At 37.5% G+C, this 17,721-nt stretch overlaps 1 protein-coding gene across 1 annotated transcript in view; it reads right to left on the bottom strand.

The window, feature by feature from the left end:
• LOC116728208 (sterile alpha motif domain-containing protein 10) overlaps positions 1-17,721 on the bottom strand; it is a 56,224-nt gene extending 38,503 nt beyond the window's left edge. Inside the window, exon 1 of the mRNA XM_032576129.1 lies at positions 17,359-17,721. Coding sequence (XP_032432020.1) covers positions 17,359-17,371 — 13 coding nt within the window. The 5' untranslated portion in view covers positions 17,372-17,721. The remainder of the gene's footprint in view (positions 1-17,358) is intronic.

Genomic DNA, 17,721 nt, shown 5'->3' with positions numbered 1-17,721 from the left:
TCTCACATATTAAAAATGTCACAATATGAGTAAAGTGTTGATGCCTGAACAAGCAGCAAATCTGTCTTTCCATCGAGGGCAAAAAAACAAAAATGAGAAGATTTCAAGTTTAGTTTGCAATTTTCTACTTTGTAATATTTAAAAATGTGCACATATCAATAATTGGAGCAATAACTAAAAAGGCGAGGAGTGTGACAGAAAAGGCTGGACAAGGACCCCAGGCTGCTGCCATTTATAGTGTCAAATTGTAAAACTGCAGTAAAAATGATTGCATTATTCATTCCTTGAAGTTGTTTCTAAATATATTTAATGGGGAAGTAAATCATGTATTCATTATTTTAACATACAATGCAGTCTGTACTGTATTTTTAACTGATCAGTTCAAAATCCTTATTGTGTTTAAATGAACTCCACCAAATGCCCTTAGACTAAATACTGCATATTATTCAGACTATGGCTTCCGGAACTACAATATTGGTCTACGTAAATGCATTCTTCATATTTGTTGATCTTTTGAGAAAGATAAATAAATCCAGTTCTAAAACTCTAATTATTGCAGATTCGTTTCCAGAAGGAAAGTTCACCGCTTCAAAAGTTTTAGATAGAAATGTTTGCCATTATGTTGTGTTGAATACCAGTCGATTCAGCTGTCAAATCATAATAATAAATTCCTCAGTCCTTCAATGTTGCAACTGCTTTAATTTAAAATGTCACCATTTGTTCAGTTTTTCTGACACAGAATGTTCCTGTGCAAACCTCTAAACCAGACTGACATTTTAAGGTTGTTGTCCAATGCTGTTCTTCTGAAGGGCAACACAGTAAATGTGACAGGATAATTTGGTTTCCTAAAGGTCTAAAGTAGTCCCTGTCCACCCTAACCCAGCACCAAGTCATCTTTTTATTTCAAGAGCAATTTAAGTCGACCACTCGGAACGACGAGCAAACACACCAGATGGTCTACTAATGAGCTTTATAGTGTTCCGCATCGTGAAACAGATTTTATCATTAGCTTCTTATAAAAAAGAAAAGGATTCAACAAGACTTCACACACGCAGCTGCAAGTTTTTGTTTTCTGGCTTATACATAAGTATTTAAGCCCTTTGAACTTGTCCACATTTTTTGCCACAATAAAACTAAAAATGTTAATATATTTTTGTTAGAATTCTTTATGATGAACACAGAGTTGTGAACAATTTTAAAGCATAGTGAAAAGGTTTTTACTATAAAAAAATGCAACAATTTAGCAAAATTGCTCAAGCTTAGTCTCTATCTGACTAAGCTTGAGTTCAGGTCAATATTCAAGACCTGTATGGTTTGTACCAAAATGTATTTCCTCTTCCTACTTTTTTATTAAGTCGTTCAGGGATCTGCAACCACAGACCTCAGGGATCTGTGGTTGCAGATCAGAGATTTGCAACTTGTGGCTCCGGATCTGCGTAACTGGCTAAAATAAATAAAGAACCTATTAATGTTTCCAACGTAGATAAAATGAAAAATGCATTTTTGCTTTGCCTTTTTTCAGTATGTGAAACCTATGTGCTTTTTTTTAACATGATTTTGAATTAATAACATAACTTAGTTATTGTGCTAATTTGGGCATATTTACAGTATAATAAATTGCAGTAATGTTGGTGCAATGTCCTAATCAAATAAAAGAACATCAAGAAAATGAATACCTCCTCTTTTTAGAAAATATTTATGTTTTTCTTTAGTCTACAACCTAAAAAATGAAATAAAATGTTGGTTCTTTAAAACTGACAATAACGGTGCCAGAGTATTCATCAAAATAACTTGTGGATTGTGTTTTATGATTTAGGCCAATGCAGATTTCTTTTGGGAAAAACATTTGAAAACCATGAGTCCTTCACTCTTCACTTCACAACTATGCACTACTTTGTGATTTAATATGACAAAATGTAAAAAATTCAAGCATGAATAATTTCACAAGACACTGTGGATTGTTCTTTCAGTGATGCATTCAGAAAACTATTCAGGAGATATCCGCATCTTTTTTCCTGCTTTCCATAAGGAAATCCCTTCCACTGTCACTTGTAAATCCGTTTAGAGATCCCAACTGATCCATAAAGATAACAGTTAACCACACTTGTATTTAAAAATTGCATCTAGTCTATAAATCAATGAAGCGCCCTCACCCCGTAGCCTGATGAGAGAAAATGAAGAGGAAGGGTTCAGCGGTCAATAAATTATTGAGTGTCCCTAAACCATGGGAGTCACGCGAGTAGTCCACTGTGTTAGCTAATGTATCTCGGCGCTCGTAGATCTTTGTAATAAATTAGAAAAGAAATGTCTAAGCAGTGAAGCGTTACTAAAGTAAGCAGTCAACATTCTGTGGCTCATTTATTAGTATTACTACACACAGAGATATTTCCATAAACCGAATAACCATTGTGGGGCTTATCTGAAAAATTGTCCTATTCCTAAAATAAAATCAGGAAGACAAAAATAAAAATCTGGAAAAAAATGTGGAAATAGGCTTATGGCAGGAATACTAAACTAAAGGGAGAATAAAATAAAAGTTAATGCTCGACAGAAGCTGAGAAGTAAACAAAGAGAAAAAGCACATTGCAGAGAGATGGTAAATGGGTCATCTGTGAGGGAGATACAAAGAAATACAAAGAAAACACACACACAAAAAACTGAAAGTAGTGAATTAATTTGGAAATTTATATGAATAACAGATTTGAAGGCTGCAGTAGTACGGTCTGAAGTGATCAAGACAGCCGTGTTTCTTTTTTTTCCTTTAAAGGAGGGTAAGGAAGAAAAAGAAAGAAACCAGAAAAACCAGAAATGAAGGGGAAAAAAATGCAAAAAAACGTGTGACGGGAGGCCACACAGGCACGCTCAGGCAACGCTGCTGATACAGGTGAGAGGGAGAATATCAGCAGTGCCACTGGCATAAACAATCAATGTATGAAATTACTCTGCTCTATCTCCGCTCTGCATATAATTTTAGCAAGCGATGCAATTAAATCCAGGATTTCATAGCCTCAGCTCTTCTCTAAATGGAATCATTAGGTAAAATGAACTTTTACAATGTATTTAGCTATAAACCTTTTTTTTTAACTCACTAAAAAGTAATATTAGGAAGGAAGGAAAACAGATATTTCTGTTCTTTATTTATATGTTTTTTATTTTGCATTTTTCCAGGGTTGTCTGGATGAACACTTCAGGTTTCAGACTTGTTGGTAAATAATTTCCCATAGCTCCCAAAGATCCATCACATTTTAAGACGTGCTTCTGATGCCCATCAAAACACCTGGCACGTTTCTTTTTTCTTTTCCCGATACTACAAATCCATCTGAATGTGATTTAATGTTCCACTTTTCATTTATTTCCTGGGTTTCTCCCAGCAACTCCCTCTAATTTCCATGGTCGTTAATCTTTATTATATTGTTTACAAAGAATAAACTTCAGTTATTGAATCATAAATTTCATTTGCTGTCTGACATTACTCAGGTTTCCAAAACTGTTTTAAGCAAATCAGCATAAATCACAACATAAATCTTTATATTTTTCACTCAATTAAACGTGTGAAATGTTTAGGTTAGTCTCAAAAACAGAGCAAAGGATGACAGAGGCTGGCACATTGTCTGTCCACACGAGGCAAAATCTGCTGCACATGACGTAGTGTCTCATGGAAATTACGGACATGTAGGTGCTGAAACAGTACAGGATTGTGCAAAATAAGGTGTTTGGCATAGTACGTCAGCTAACTTCATATTCCCCATTCTGGAGGCAACAACAAAGGGATTTTTTCATGGAAAATTAAGTTAATCAGAGAAAGAGAGATGAGGTAAAACACTGTGGCATCCTCAGTCACAAACTGGGATGATTAAATGGAAGAATTAAGAAGACAAAACCGATCTGGTAATGTTATCGCTGTTACTCTTACTGTCAAATTTGTTGAAGGTTTACTGTTGCATCTGCTTCATCAAAGAACACCCATAGAGAATTTAATAGAAACAAACGGGATGTTTGTTTTAGAAAGGTAAATTGCTTATTATTATCTAAGTCCATGCTTAGGTAATAATAAGCACAATCCAAAGTGCTTAGATAATAATAAGCATGGGCTTATTATTATTTTTGAAGATTATCATCTTCAAAGATTTCTACAGTAACAGCTGTATTTCCCTATGCGTAGGTTACTAACACATTTATTTTCCAATTAGACGTAATCTGGATTTGTGGTTTTCTGACATTAGGAAGTAGTTCTCTATATCCATGTATGAAATGTTAGGCAGCCAAGGCACTTATAACACTTTCATGAGGTATACTTAAAGTCTGCCAATTAAATGTATTTCAAAACTCTTTGATCTTCCTTTAATTGCAGTTTTTAATACTAGTTTTCACCAACATTCCTGCATGAGTCGCCATGAAAGCGCTTATTTTGACGTCATTGCAAACACCCTACAGGCAATGCAATATGAATCCTAAGTGGTGTAAAAACTTCAGTACATTTACTCGCTATTCTCATAAAAATCAAGGGCATGTGATATACACCGTTTAAGATATTTTTAGTTGTAGATTCACCCATAAAAGCCAGAATCCAGTCTGCACCAGGTGTCTTCTGTGTGCAATTCGTCCAGTACAATCCGTTCTGGACTTCTCCTCTGTATTCACTCCCATCAGTCCAACCTATCGCTGTGAGTCTCCAAGCACCCAACTGTAGTGATTTGGGGTCTGTCTCTCTGAGCTTAATTGCCGTGTTATCACCGCCACTCCTGCACCGCCACCAAGTCCCGTCCTTTCAGTCAGACGGACATGCCAATTACAGCTCCTCCACACAAACAAACACACCCACACACACACACACACTAGATGTTGATCCCTCACAGGGTTCCCTGAGGCTGCACCATCAGGTAACAAAGTAGACAGCAGCTGGAACAAAGTGGGCAGTTAAGGATAAAACGGGGAAAAGAATCAAAGCTTTTTGTTGCCATTATTCACACATTTAGACAAGTACAGGCACGAGCACAAAGAAAGTCCCAGCTGGAGTTTCTTGTCCAGGCCAAGTGATCCGAGGGAAACTTTCTATTTCCTTACCTCTTAATCCTGTAAACACTTACAAACATTCCCACACATTCACACATCTCCGTGATTTTCTATTGATTTTTTTAGCTTATCTTTAGCTAGCAGACACAATCCAACAGTTTTGAAATATCCATATTTCCATTTGCACTTTGTTTCACTTCCAGGAGGAAATTGATACGACTGTCATGGGTTGGTAGTAAATACCAGTTTGGATTAAACATGGAATTAACAAAACTTAGCCAGCCATCAAAAAACTCTATTATTTCCTAAATGATGAGATGCTATGTAAAATCCAAATAAGCACAGAATGAAAGGGTTTGTAAATTGGTCAACTAAAATATGTTGGCAACTGTGATTTCCAATGTACATTTTAATAGATATTCATTAATTAAACAATTTTGGTCTAATGTACTGTCAAAATTTAATCTTAAAGGAGCGGTATTATGTATTTTCCAGGCACATTGTGCCATTTCACAGCACAATCAGGTAACCATGTTGTTACCGTCAGTTGTTATAAAAATGCTGTATCTATCAATTATAACTTAAAAGAAATTTGACTTCACAACATGACACCTTGAAACTGGCCTCTGTCTCTTTAAGAAGTTCCTGCTCTTTCCGACACGCCGCCTTCAGAACATCATCAAAACGAAGCTCCTCCATTATGCTCTCTATAACAGTTCATAAGAGCGTTCGACTGTGAAGTAGTTTGTAAGGTAAACTCAGCAAACTTGCAGTTCCACCAGGATTTTTCTAATTGCTGCTGCTAGTCTGGAGAAACTGGGTGGGAGAGGTACGGGGGAGGGCTGCTCTGTGAGGCGGGAGCTCAGCTGGAGACTGCAGCTCCAAGGAGGAGCTAACTTTGTGAGTTAGTCCTCTGAACAACATCATGAACTTTCGATCACATTTAAGTTTCTAATGACATCCCTGTTTGGGCTCTTTCCACCTTCTCACCCATTTTTACACAAGGATTAGACAGAGGACAAAGTTGTCTTGTTATTTTGTTCAGCAAAATTTTGTTGAGAGTTGAAGATGGTGCTAAAATGTTGTTTCCATACATAAAAAAAAAACAAAAACAGCCAGAATGGAGATGGTCTCTGCAGAGTCTTGAAGAGGTTTTCTGTGGCGCATCAGAAATGCAGTCAGCTCTCCCATAAGCATGATCAAGCTTAAGAGCACTCCCAGTCTCACACAGTGAGATTGTGGTGGTTCATTATCACAGTGACAGCATAATGCAATGTTTCCCAACCCTGGTCCTCAAGGCACACTGCCCTGCATGTTTTAGGTATTTCCTTGCTTCAGTCCAGCTGATTTCAATTGATGACTGATTAACAGGCGTTTGTTGAACTGCAGTCAGTCGAATCAGGCACATTAAAGCAGGGAAACCTCTAAAACATGTAGGACAGTGTGCCTACACTGGCATAATGTATCCTGGGTGCTTCATGGAGGAGCTTGGCAGCAGCAGTTGTCAGTCTGCTGTGTAGTGTGGCTTGCTCACCTGTGTACACTGATCTTGAGAGAATTTGAAGCAGGACTGCTCATAACAGCCAGAGGCTACAAACTTATTACTCCACCAAGAGCTTAAATCATTTTAGCTCTTTGTGCTTAAATGGACCGGGATTCTCTTTCTATGCTAAATTTTCAAATGCCGAACATCCAGATAATATTTAGGGTTAAGCATCACATGTCTCTGGCCAATACTGTCTGCAAACAGATACAAAATATTCATGCAGCAAAAATGTACGCAATCCAGTTCAATAACCCCCTTAATCACAATGCAACATGATTGACAGATCAAATAAATGAGAACTCATACCAAGCAGCAAATATGCCTCACATCCTTTTAGTAATACAGTAAGCACAAAATGTGATTAATTTCACCTTTCATAACAAAGCAGTCCACACAGTATTGAATCCACATCTCCATGTACTAAATACTATTTCGGAGTGGCACCTTACATCGGCTCAGGGTCAAATCCCCATATAGCAAATTTGCTCCCCTCGTCTTTACCCATGCACTACCTTTTTGTACCTATAACAAACCATTTCATTCAGGAACTTAACCTGTGTTTCTAAGTTTATTTCTCTTTGTTTTCAATCCCTTTGATGAATTATCAAGCAAAGTATTCATAACAATATTTGGGCATCATTTCATTTATTCATTACTTTTTGAAGACAAACATGTTTCTATTCACTGTGGTTTTTATCCCTGTCTGGCTCAGTTTAATCTTATGAAATGTAACAGACAGTCTCTTAATCAAACAAAAATAACTTATCAGAATTACATAAGTACATTTCTTTAAAGCAGGCAATGAGAATATTGGAGAAACCTACTTTAAATCATGGATTATGAAAGTAAGGGTGTGAAATAATGCATGATCTGTCTGAAATGTTCTGTAGAAAGCAAATCCTTTTTGCACCTGATAGGTTCAGCTATGTAGATAGAAAGCAAGAACAATAGGAGACTACTATTTTTTTATCCATCTGCAAACATGACTGGACAGTCAAGTCGTCTGCTTTCTCTATTCATGACTGTCATGCTTCTGCATTCTGCAAACATTTGCATATCATTTTAAATTGGGTGAATTTCAAATAATGCAATGTAACGCCCTCAAAATTCATATTGACAGAGATCTACAGGTTCATACAGTAGATCTCTGTCAATATGAATTTTTCCAATCCCAATCTGCACCAGTCCTCCAACTTCCCCTCTGTTGACATGAAAACAATCCAAGATATATTCCTTACAGCTGGGTGAATTGGACACTGCTGCTGTGGGCTTCTCTCATGTATCCACCAGTTAATCAGCCTATTTGTAGGACGATGTGAGTGTATGTATACTTGTACTTTAATGATACTGCTGGCTCTAATAAGTGTGTGTGTGTGTGTGTCACAGCGGTTTCATTTATTCTGTCCCAATGTTCCGGTGTCAAACCAGTTCTAGTTCCCATTATCTTCCACTCCACTGAATCATCCCCTTATTATCACCATGCGTCACACACAATCAAACACACACTCTGAAGCACACAAAAACATACCCTAATTATCCCACAAATACGTCATTTTAACAAATGGGCTATTAATAGCACATGGGTGAACAAGCCTTTTTAACCCATTTTTTTTATTTCTGTTTGACAGACAGATACATTATTCCACGAGTATGCTATTATAACCTTACATGTTAATATGCCGGATGATTATGGACGATCTAGGAAAGAGTTTCACTATCTACCCCTTAATTATTTCACTTTCTGCCGAGTTCATCACAGGGTCATCAAAGTGTGTCTAAGCTAAATCCACACAGGCTTGAAAGGTTCAAGAAGAGCAGCTCTATTTGTACTTGTACATTTTAAAAATCCTTTCTGTTTTACAGAAACCACAAAACATTTCACAAACTTAAGATCGGTCCCATCCCGAAAATGCTTCTTTCCAAAAGCTGGTGACTCATCCCATCAAAAGCAAAATGTAAATGTGAGGAAGCACAAGTGCAAAAAGCACATACAGTTTAACTGTTTGTAAAAGTATGTGTGATTGCTCCTGCCAAGACCCAAAGCCTGCAGTGCTCCAGTGACCTGTTATGTAGGGCGAGACCGAAATGCTGGGATGACAGCTTAGAGCCCGCCCCCACTAACACTGACTGGCAGTCCGGTAACCTCGGCTGCCTCTCGAGACAATAGCTCAGTCTCGGTTTCACTTTAGCATCTGTCATTTCAGCTTTCACAAAAGCAAACTTTTCATATTTAATATCATGACTTGAGGAAACAACAATGTCAGGTTGAAGGAAAATATTGTTTCTAAAAGTATTCTAGCAATCTGATGTTTAAGGACAGGAGTCACACTGTGTAAAGCCTTCTTAATTCTGTCAGTGTATTCACAAAGCAAACACATTAGTGTCTTTCAGTCCTACAGTCTGTAGTGGTGGTTCCAAAATCTGCAGTCGAAAATCAACAAGTGTGAATTTTTGAGGTGCTCTTTGAAAATCAAAAACAAGAGATCAAAAGTGATCATCTCAAAGTATATTTATGCTATAAATCTAGATGAGGTTTTACAAATACATGAAAGTTAGATACTGGCTGTTAATACCATTTGCACTGTCATTGTGTAACTTTTATAAAAAAAAATACATATATTTTTTTACATATTAAAACTTAAAACTGTCATCATGTCTTGACAGATAATCTGTAAAAAAAAAAAAGGACCCCATAGTCCTATCATCTGCAGAAATAAACACACCACTCAGCCAGAAACAACCAGAGCCAATAGAAAGAAAGGAGATAGATTATATATGTCTCATGTTAGTGGCACATGAATCTTGCAAAATTCATACATAGAAAAGTTTGGGTTAGGGTGTAAGGGCATATCGAAAAAGCAAGTTGAGCAAAGAGCAAAGTCTAGATCCAAATTGAGTTAGACGTACTCAAAAAAGGTGAATTAAAGTAGTGACTCAAGTTGGCTGAGAACAAATGCAAACCATATATTTTCAACTTTTATGTATAAACTAATTTAAAAAGCATTTATCTCTTTCCTTTAAAGCCATAAATAGGCACAACTCCTTGTACGCATATCTCAAAAATCCCAGAAAAATATCCTTTAGTTGCATCCTCTATAACTAGATGTGAAGACCTATTTGGTACCAGATTGGTAACAGGATGTCACACTCTAAATTACTTTTTGAATTAATTAAAAAAAAATTAATAAGAGCTGCATGAAGACATGTGTACATCTTGGCTAAAAACAGCATGTCTTCTTTACAGCCTTCAGGACATCTTCTGGACTGTGGCATTAATGTCAGTTTATATCTGTGGAAAATCAGATTACATTATGTGCTGAAACTTGCTTGTTATTTTTAGCTACTACAAAATACCACTATACTCTGACGGACGCGTTTTTGTAACATGCATTTCCCATTGTGACTTTTCATGCTACCATATGATTCTTTTAAAAAGACATTAGTTCCCTTGAGATGAGTTAGCATGTGAGGGAAAAAATAAAAGTTTTCGAAAATGTCACATGTTCAGTAAGCATGGAACAAAGTGAAAAACTGAAGCATATATCTATTTTAAGAATCTCCAGTGATATTTAAAGGACAGCATCAGACAGGCAGAATGAAATGTAGAACAACAATACAATAGGTTGAATGGTGCATTTTACATTTAATATGACAAAGAATCTCCTCATCCTGTATAATTAATGTGTTTTTCCACAATGTAGTAGTTTTGAAGCTATTTAACTTAGAAGCAAAAGTTCAAAAATTGTCTTAAAACCATGAGTATGAGAATGGGGGCTCAACACAACCTTTAAGCTTCCTAGCAGCCAAGCGACTGTAACAGCCGACCCCTAAGTGTGATGTACTGATGAAGATCTGTTGGATGCAAGGCAAAAACACAACAGGACATAATCTCTTATCAGTATCACACATTGCACAAATCGTGGTGAAGTGCGCTATGACAGAATAGATAACTGGACCACAGCTAAGTGCAGTTTCATCAGAAGTGGTGAGTTCCTTCCCATGCATGTTTTTGTTATACAATGCTGGATTTACCTTATAAGCTTACATGAGTGTGAGACATGAGTGTCATTATTGGTGATCTATGAATGTCAAAGGGCTGCTTAAAGAGCTGCTTGTCTTTGTTGGTTTATGATAGACCTGTTTTTCAAAATGGACAATTGAAGCTAGAGGTAATAGTACTTGACAGAAGACCAAAGATCTAATATCCAAATACACAAACCATGAGTCAGAGATTGTTTTTTTGTTTGACCAGTGCAAGACAGTCTATTTTTTACCATTACATATGTTTAATTTAATTACACATTGTTTTACTTCACCAAAATATACATACCTAAAAAGAAAAAAAAACATATTTGAGACATTCATGACCTCCAGATTATGCACTCCTACATTAAATCCAGTAAACATGAGCAAACATACAAGAGCATTGAGCTACATTTGAGCAACTCTTGCTCAACACCCCAGCTGTCGAGGTGACACGCTGACTCTTGGCTGCCCATTGACATGGTAAATCGAGGGCTCATTCTAGCATAAATGTGAAAGCCAAGGGAGGACTTGGACTTTGCCAGAGCTTTATATGGAAACTTTGCATGAATACATACACAGGAGGAGCAGGAGAGAGAGCAATGCAGCAAAACATGAACAAGGGATATAAGATAGATGAATGCAACAGAAGGTGAACCATGCAGAGGTAAAAATGATTAAAAAGTACGAAAATATAGGCAGGAAGAGCGAGAGCAGCGAAGGGAAGGAAGCACTAAATGTGTGATAAGAGGGGAAGACAGAAAATTGATTTCTATTTTTGGAGGAGGTAAGACCATCCTCTGGAATAAGTCTAAAACATATTTGAACTAACATCGAAGAAACACACACACTTGGTTTCTTCCATATAAACTCACATAATCTCACATGCCGATGAGACCTGCAAGAGATCACGCAACGAGATTGCTTTCAGGAACTTAATTGCTTTTCGAGTGGATGAGCATGACTTCTGCTCCTAAATGCGAGAGGATGTATGGCTTGTTAGGGTGTAACTGGAGCCATCAGCAATTTGGTTAGATGGACAATCTCCACAGAAGGGTTTACTGACCCCCAGCAACTCAGTAGGAGGAGATGCCTAACCTATTAACAAAGAGTGAAAAGCTCCACGCTTGCGCTCTCACACAAGGCCACACTTAATTAGGCCGTTTGTTTAGCACACTCTAATGGAGAGGACAGCAAACCGTGTGAGAAGGTTGTTTTTCTCCTTGAAACTGCGAGCTGAAAGACATCTGGCCAAGGATAACACAAAGGACAAAAACGTGTTTATAGCCCAACAAGCCCTCTTCTCATTTAGTGTGTCTCATTTTGTCTGGACAGATGGTGATGATAGAAAGCAACAGCAGATAAAATGTGAAAACTTTAAATTCAGTAAGTTCTCCTTTCATTTAATAGGACATGTGTCACTTTACTTGAACAGTAAAATAATATGAATAATTGAGTTGACATGTTTCAAATCAACAAATGATTGAAACTGTATCTAAATCGGTGCAATCCTTCAGCAAAATTATATCTTTCTTTTTTCCCTCCTCAATCGCTCCATTGCTGAGTAGATGGCTAATTAAAGGAAAGAAATTGGATATGGGCCTTTGCGCACTCTAATTCAGAAAAAAAAAAGAAGTGACGAGAGGGAGGTAGAAATGTCAGACCCAAGACGAGGACACAGGATCAGACAGGTAACGCCTTGTCCTCTGGGTAAGCATTTAAGTGATGGCAAAATGTAGCAATAGTGAGGGCAGAAGACTAACCAAAAGAGACATCTGAGGTGGGACGCTTTAGGGCATAATCCAAAACGCACCTCGACCTGCTTATGCTAATCCACTCTTGATTTATCCTGCAGTGATCTTGTCCCCTTTGACCACTATTTCTCTCTTTTGAACAGAGACTTCTATATCCATTAAAGTCTTAAATGCTCAATCAGGGTTTAAACCGTGTTGGATCTCCATCTACAGCAAGTTATCACTGAGGCTGAACATTTAGATTACATTACCAAGTAAAAGGCATTTTCTCAGGCTTACTTAACAAGTTCAGGGTATTTGTAAGTCTTACCAGTATGACTTTCAAGTACATGCAGGTAAATTTATTTGCTGGTGCTAATTAACATGAGCAAAAATGAATTTGCACATGCTGTAAATTCTGAACTAGACATAAAAATAAATCTGATTCTAAAAGTATGTCATTAGGCAAAGAGCACATGAGACATTATAGATGCAATTGACAGAAAAACTTTGTATTTATTTTTATTTATGTAAATTACTGGTGGAGCAGATGGGATCGTCAAAGACCAAAGCATTTTGTGTTATGCAGATTGCAGAGTATAAATCTTGTATGCTGAAAGCTGATAGCTATTTTGGCAAATATATTTTTTTTAAATTCAATACTCACTGCATACAAGGCAGAATAAAAACTAGATTTTTCTCTTTCTTTTTTTTAATTTAACCAGGTCAAATCCAATGAAGATCCGGATCTCATTTGCAAGAGAGCATAGACAGAAATCTGCAACACACAGCAACCTTGTTACGCAAAAGCAAAACAAATTTAACCATATACACAAGTTTAAAACAAATTTTTAAAAGCAAGAAAAGGAAATACAAAGGACATTTTAGTGCAAACAATAGTCACAGTCTAGAAAACCTATTCTGAAGTGTTTGTGGTTCTTCTTCTGCATTTAAGATGCCCTTTCATTAAATGCATATCTAAACATACCTGCAAGAAATAATAGCAAAAGCCAATGACTGTGCCCTCAAGCTGAATGACAAGTTTATACACACTTAAGGTCCAGGTTTGTGAGCGCATTTTGAAACGTGCTATTCCTGGTTCAGTTTATGCAAACACATCCATCTCTGTCTGCTCTCTCTCTTTCTCTGTCCACTTCATGTTTATTCTGCTCTCTGTGGGTCTAAAATCCACAGGATCAGGTCAGGAGCAACTACAGGCCAGCAGAGGATCAGGGTGTTGATGATGGATGATAGGAGTGCTTGTGAGTGGGTGTGTTTCTGTGTGGGTGCGGACACATTTAGTAGGACTCTCTATGCATTAAAATGACAACCCCCCTGCTGTGAGGGATGATAATGGATGGTGGGGAATGAGGTTAGGCTCTTGCATGCCTTACATGCATGTCCACATAGAAAATCCCTGTATAACCTCACAGCAGATCTGGAACAGAGGAGGTTAAGACTCTATTACCAAATCAGTGAACTCCAAACACCTAAAAACCATTTGGCTCCACCACCAAATGCATCACATGGACCGTCATTAGCAGGCGATGCAATACACACCAGGGAAAAGACAACAAGGGTGTGTTCATGTGCTTACTGCTCCTCCCCCATGCTTTTCCTTGACTGTGACACAAAAAACCTCTTTTGCTTCATCTAACATAAACATATCCACAGAATAGAAATGCACATGGTCAGACGCACACTGAGTCTGAATTACTTTGCTAGAAGGCTTCTCCTGCAAGTGGGGAATTGTTTCACAGCTGAACAATGGTGTCACCTGATCATAGGAGTGACGGTTTATGTGACACTCCTGATGATCCTTCATCAAGACATACCCACTATTTGAAGATACAAATCAGTGTTTCAGAGAAAGAATGCCTCGTGCATTTCAATTATACAGTTCTCAATGAAATGTCCATTGAATGTTGCCATGCCCAGTGAGGTCGAAATAAACAAATAGCTTGGGTTTTGATTGAGTTCCAACTGTGTAGTCGCCTCCCCGAAGGCTGTCTGGTTGCTGATGAGCAAGGCTGTGTGTGTGTCTATGTGTATGTACATTTTTCTGGCAGCACGAGGATGGATGATAGCCATTCTGACATTCTCTGCATCGCCACAAATCTTTAGATATCTAGCTGAGCCTGGTCAGCCTTGTCTTTTTGAGCATAAAAACAATAGGCTTTTGGTTATTTTCTCTCTAAAAATAAAGTTCTTCTGCTAGACAATGTGCTTTTGGTCTGTGCAGTGGTGAAGTGTGTATAGGAGAGGCAGGAGACAAAGACTGATGTGTTTGCATTGGCTGCTTATCTCTGATTTGACTATACTTCCAGAGTTTCAGAGATAAGTAAGGCAACACTCTAGAAAAAATTTACCTGCTCAGATTTTTTAACATGAAGGAACGTATAGCTATGTAGAGTACATTGATGACCAGCAGCCAATATTTTTTACTGTAAATGACATAAGATCCAATTAAGATGTAAAGGCAACTTTCAATTCAACATTTTCTATCCTTCCTTTTGTCTGCCGTCTTTTATTAGAAATGCAGCATCACACGTGTGAAGGAGCTGTCACTGTTAAACACAGTTTCATAAATGTCTTTAAAAAGAACAGTTCAAAATCAGTTCAAAATTTAAGCTGTCTTCAACTTATGTTAGAAATGAGCAGAGCTTTAATCACTACATCAGTATCTGTATATATGTGCTGGAGAGTATAAATCCTTACCTTAGCTCTGACATCTTGTAATGATAGAACATTGTGGATTTCCAAATCCCCAATATTCTATGACATAGAGAGCTTGAAAACTATAAAATAAAGCAGCCCTCCGATCATCTACTAAGAGTCTTGCCTTTTCCCTTCCTGAAAAATTGATAAGTGTAAGTCCTATTAAATCTCATTCCACCAATCACAGTGTCCACACTGAAGAATGTTGTTGTAAGTACAATTTAGTAGTGCTTACATATGATGCGATCATGGATCACAAAAAGATCCAACTTTTTCTAAATCCTGAGCAGAGTAGGATCAGTCAAGCTGATTATAGACAAAGCCAATTTCAGTCACAAGTCGATTTTTCTGCACATTACTGTTAAGGATAATTACTTTTACTCTCGTTTCAGATGTTGCAATACTTCCAGACCTACTGGTAAATTTAGGCAAATATCTGAAAAACTGCATCTGCTTCAAATTCCCAAACATGGATGAGAGCATAATTATGCAGCATGTATCAATGGCAGCGAGAAAGAAAAATCATTCTGTCAGTAAAGTACATTTACACAACATTTGAGATGTCTATGTAATTTAAGTAGCCATTTAAGCATTTGTGTAAATGTAAAAAAAAACAACAACAAAAAAGGCTTTGTAATTTGTAGTACCTACTGGTCAGCAGGTGACAGTCTGCCAAACAGTGACACTGCAAACTAAAAGCAAATTGAAAACAATCTGAACTTAAATGTTTTACTGAACAAGCCTGACCTATATAAACTCATACACCATATGTTAGCATCCAGTGTCTCACAGGGTGTCCTTCTCTACTTTCAACAGTAAAAGAAATATGGTTTCCACTCTCTTTTATTCTTTTCACCAACATGCATTAAAGTTTAAGTGGAACAGTGGCACTTTGTGACATCAGTGCCCAGGGCACTGCATAAATCAATGCTGCTTAAGCAAACTTCAGTTCAATTATAGATAGTTCAATGTATAACTTCAGGCAAAGACACCATGCGGCCATGACATTACAACCACTGACAGATGAAGAGAGCAACACTGATCTTCTTATTGAAGAGCAATGTACTCCATATGGAAGATGTCCCGATATTTGACACTTTTCAAAACATTTTTAAATGGGGTAATGGGTCAGAACGGTTTTGATATGAAAAGGAGAAGCTGAAAATCATGAAGGTATACAAACTTGTGCATTGCATTAGTGTATATTTGACCGATTTTCCTAAATAGACACAGATAGAAAACATACGCGGCACAACAGAGATGTTCCAACACACATTATTGTCCTGGAGGAGGAAAAAAATAAGCTTTGATTAGACTTCACTTAAGTTTGCTAGCCTGCAATAAAAACCAACCAGCCATGCAAAGGACAGACGGAAGAGTGTGGAAAACAAACAGGACAAACAGCGCATAGGTGTTAAAGTGAATTTAAAACACAAAAGAGAAAAATTGTGTGTCTTTGCTCCTTTAAACTAAAAGGAGGTGGGAGAAGACAACCCCTGGACTTACAGAGAAGCATAAATTTCAAGCTGAGGCAGCAAAATATATAACCTCATCACTTATTCATCGAAGTTGCAAGGATTCTGTGTTTGATATGCAAGATTTAGTAACTATAGTGAGTATGATTACATGGTCTCTTTTCTTGCTTTTTAAGAAATAGAAATGATAATATTATTTATTTAAGATGGAACTATTGTAGAACAGTACAAGACAATTCTATTTCTATTTAGGGCTAATAAAGAAAAATTAGAACAACATTATTGTTTAATCAATTTGTTAAATGTAATAATTATAGAACAAAACACATGAAAAAGCATTGTCATAAAGTGGCAAATATAATTTAATCATTTTGAAACGGTGGAAAAAGAAACAAAAAAACAAAAGATGAGGGATGAAGACGCTTCTAGTTAAATTGAATATTAGTCCCAAAATGCATTATTCCTGGATCCAGAACCCAACTACATAAATATACAATGGAAGAAAACTATTTTGCCAGCTAAATGCTGTGTTTTAATTACAACTCCTAAATAAATATCACAAAATCCTTTCTATGCTCCACTTTTTACAGTTTAGAAATGCATAACATAGCAAAGATAGAAGAAATTGCGTCAAGTTTTCTTTTTATTTTAATTGACAAAAACCCCTAGCAAGAACCATGTCAACAACTTTAATTATCGGCATGCTGTGAATGATTGAATAAATAGGCAGCTCTATTTGTGCGGATCTTCTGATGTGAGGCTTTTACGGTCACAACTCACAAGTCAGATCCGAACAAAGTCTGTCAGAAAACTGTCCGGCTGAGATGCTCCGCAAACTGAGCGCTCTTACCGTCCACAGCCATAGTCGGTCTCAGCGTGTATCTCTCCGTGGTGTCAACAGGACTCCCTCATCCTCCCAGAGAGATAAAAATGTAGGCTACTGACAGAGAGGATGAAGCGCGCCTCTTGGCCCCCTTTTAACCCGCTATGTGAGCATGGAGGAAGCTCTTGATGCAGCCGTGCTGAGAATAAAGGAAACTCGCCTCACACCGCCGCTCTCTGTCGGCTCACGGCCATTTATTGTCCGGGACGTCGGGACCAGTCCGACACGAGGCTGCTCCTCCTGTGTCTCCGCCCCCTCTCCATACCTGACCGCCGGGAGACAAAAAGGTCATCACGCCCCGACGGCAGCTGTTCGTGGGTACACAAGAGA

The sequence above is a fragment of the Xiphophorus hellerii genome, chromosome 1 (assembly GCF_003331165.1).
Source record: "Xiphophorus hellerii strain 12219 chromosome 1, Xiphophorus_hellerii-4.1, whole genome shotgun sequence".
Taxonomy (NCBI): domain Eukaryota; kingdom Metazoa; phylum Chordata; class Actinopteri; order Cyprinodontiformes; family Poeciliidae; genus Xiphophorus; species Xiphophorus hellerii.
The sequence above is the reverse complement of the archived record's forward strand: the minus strand, read 5'-3'. Positions and strand labels throughout refer to the sequence as shown.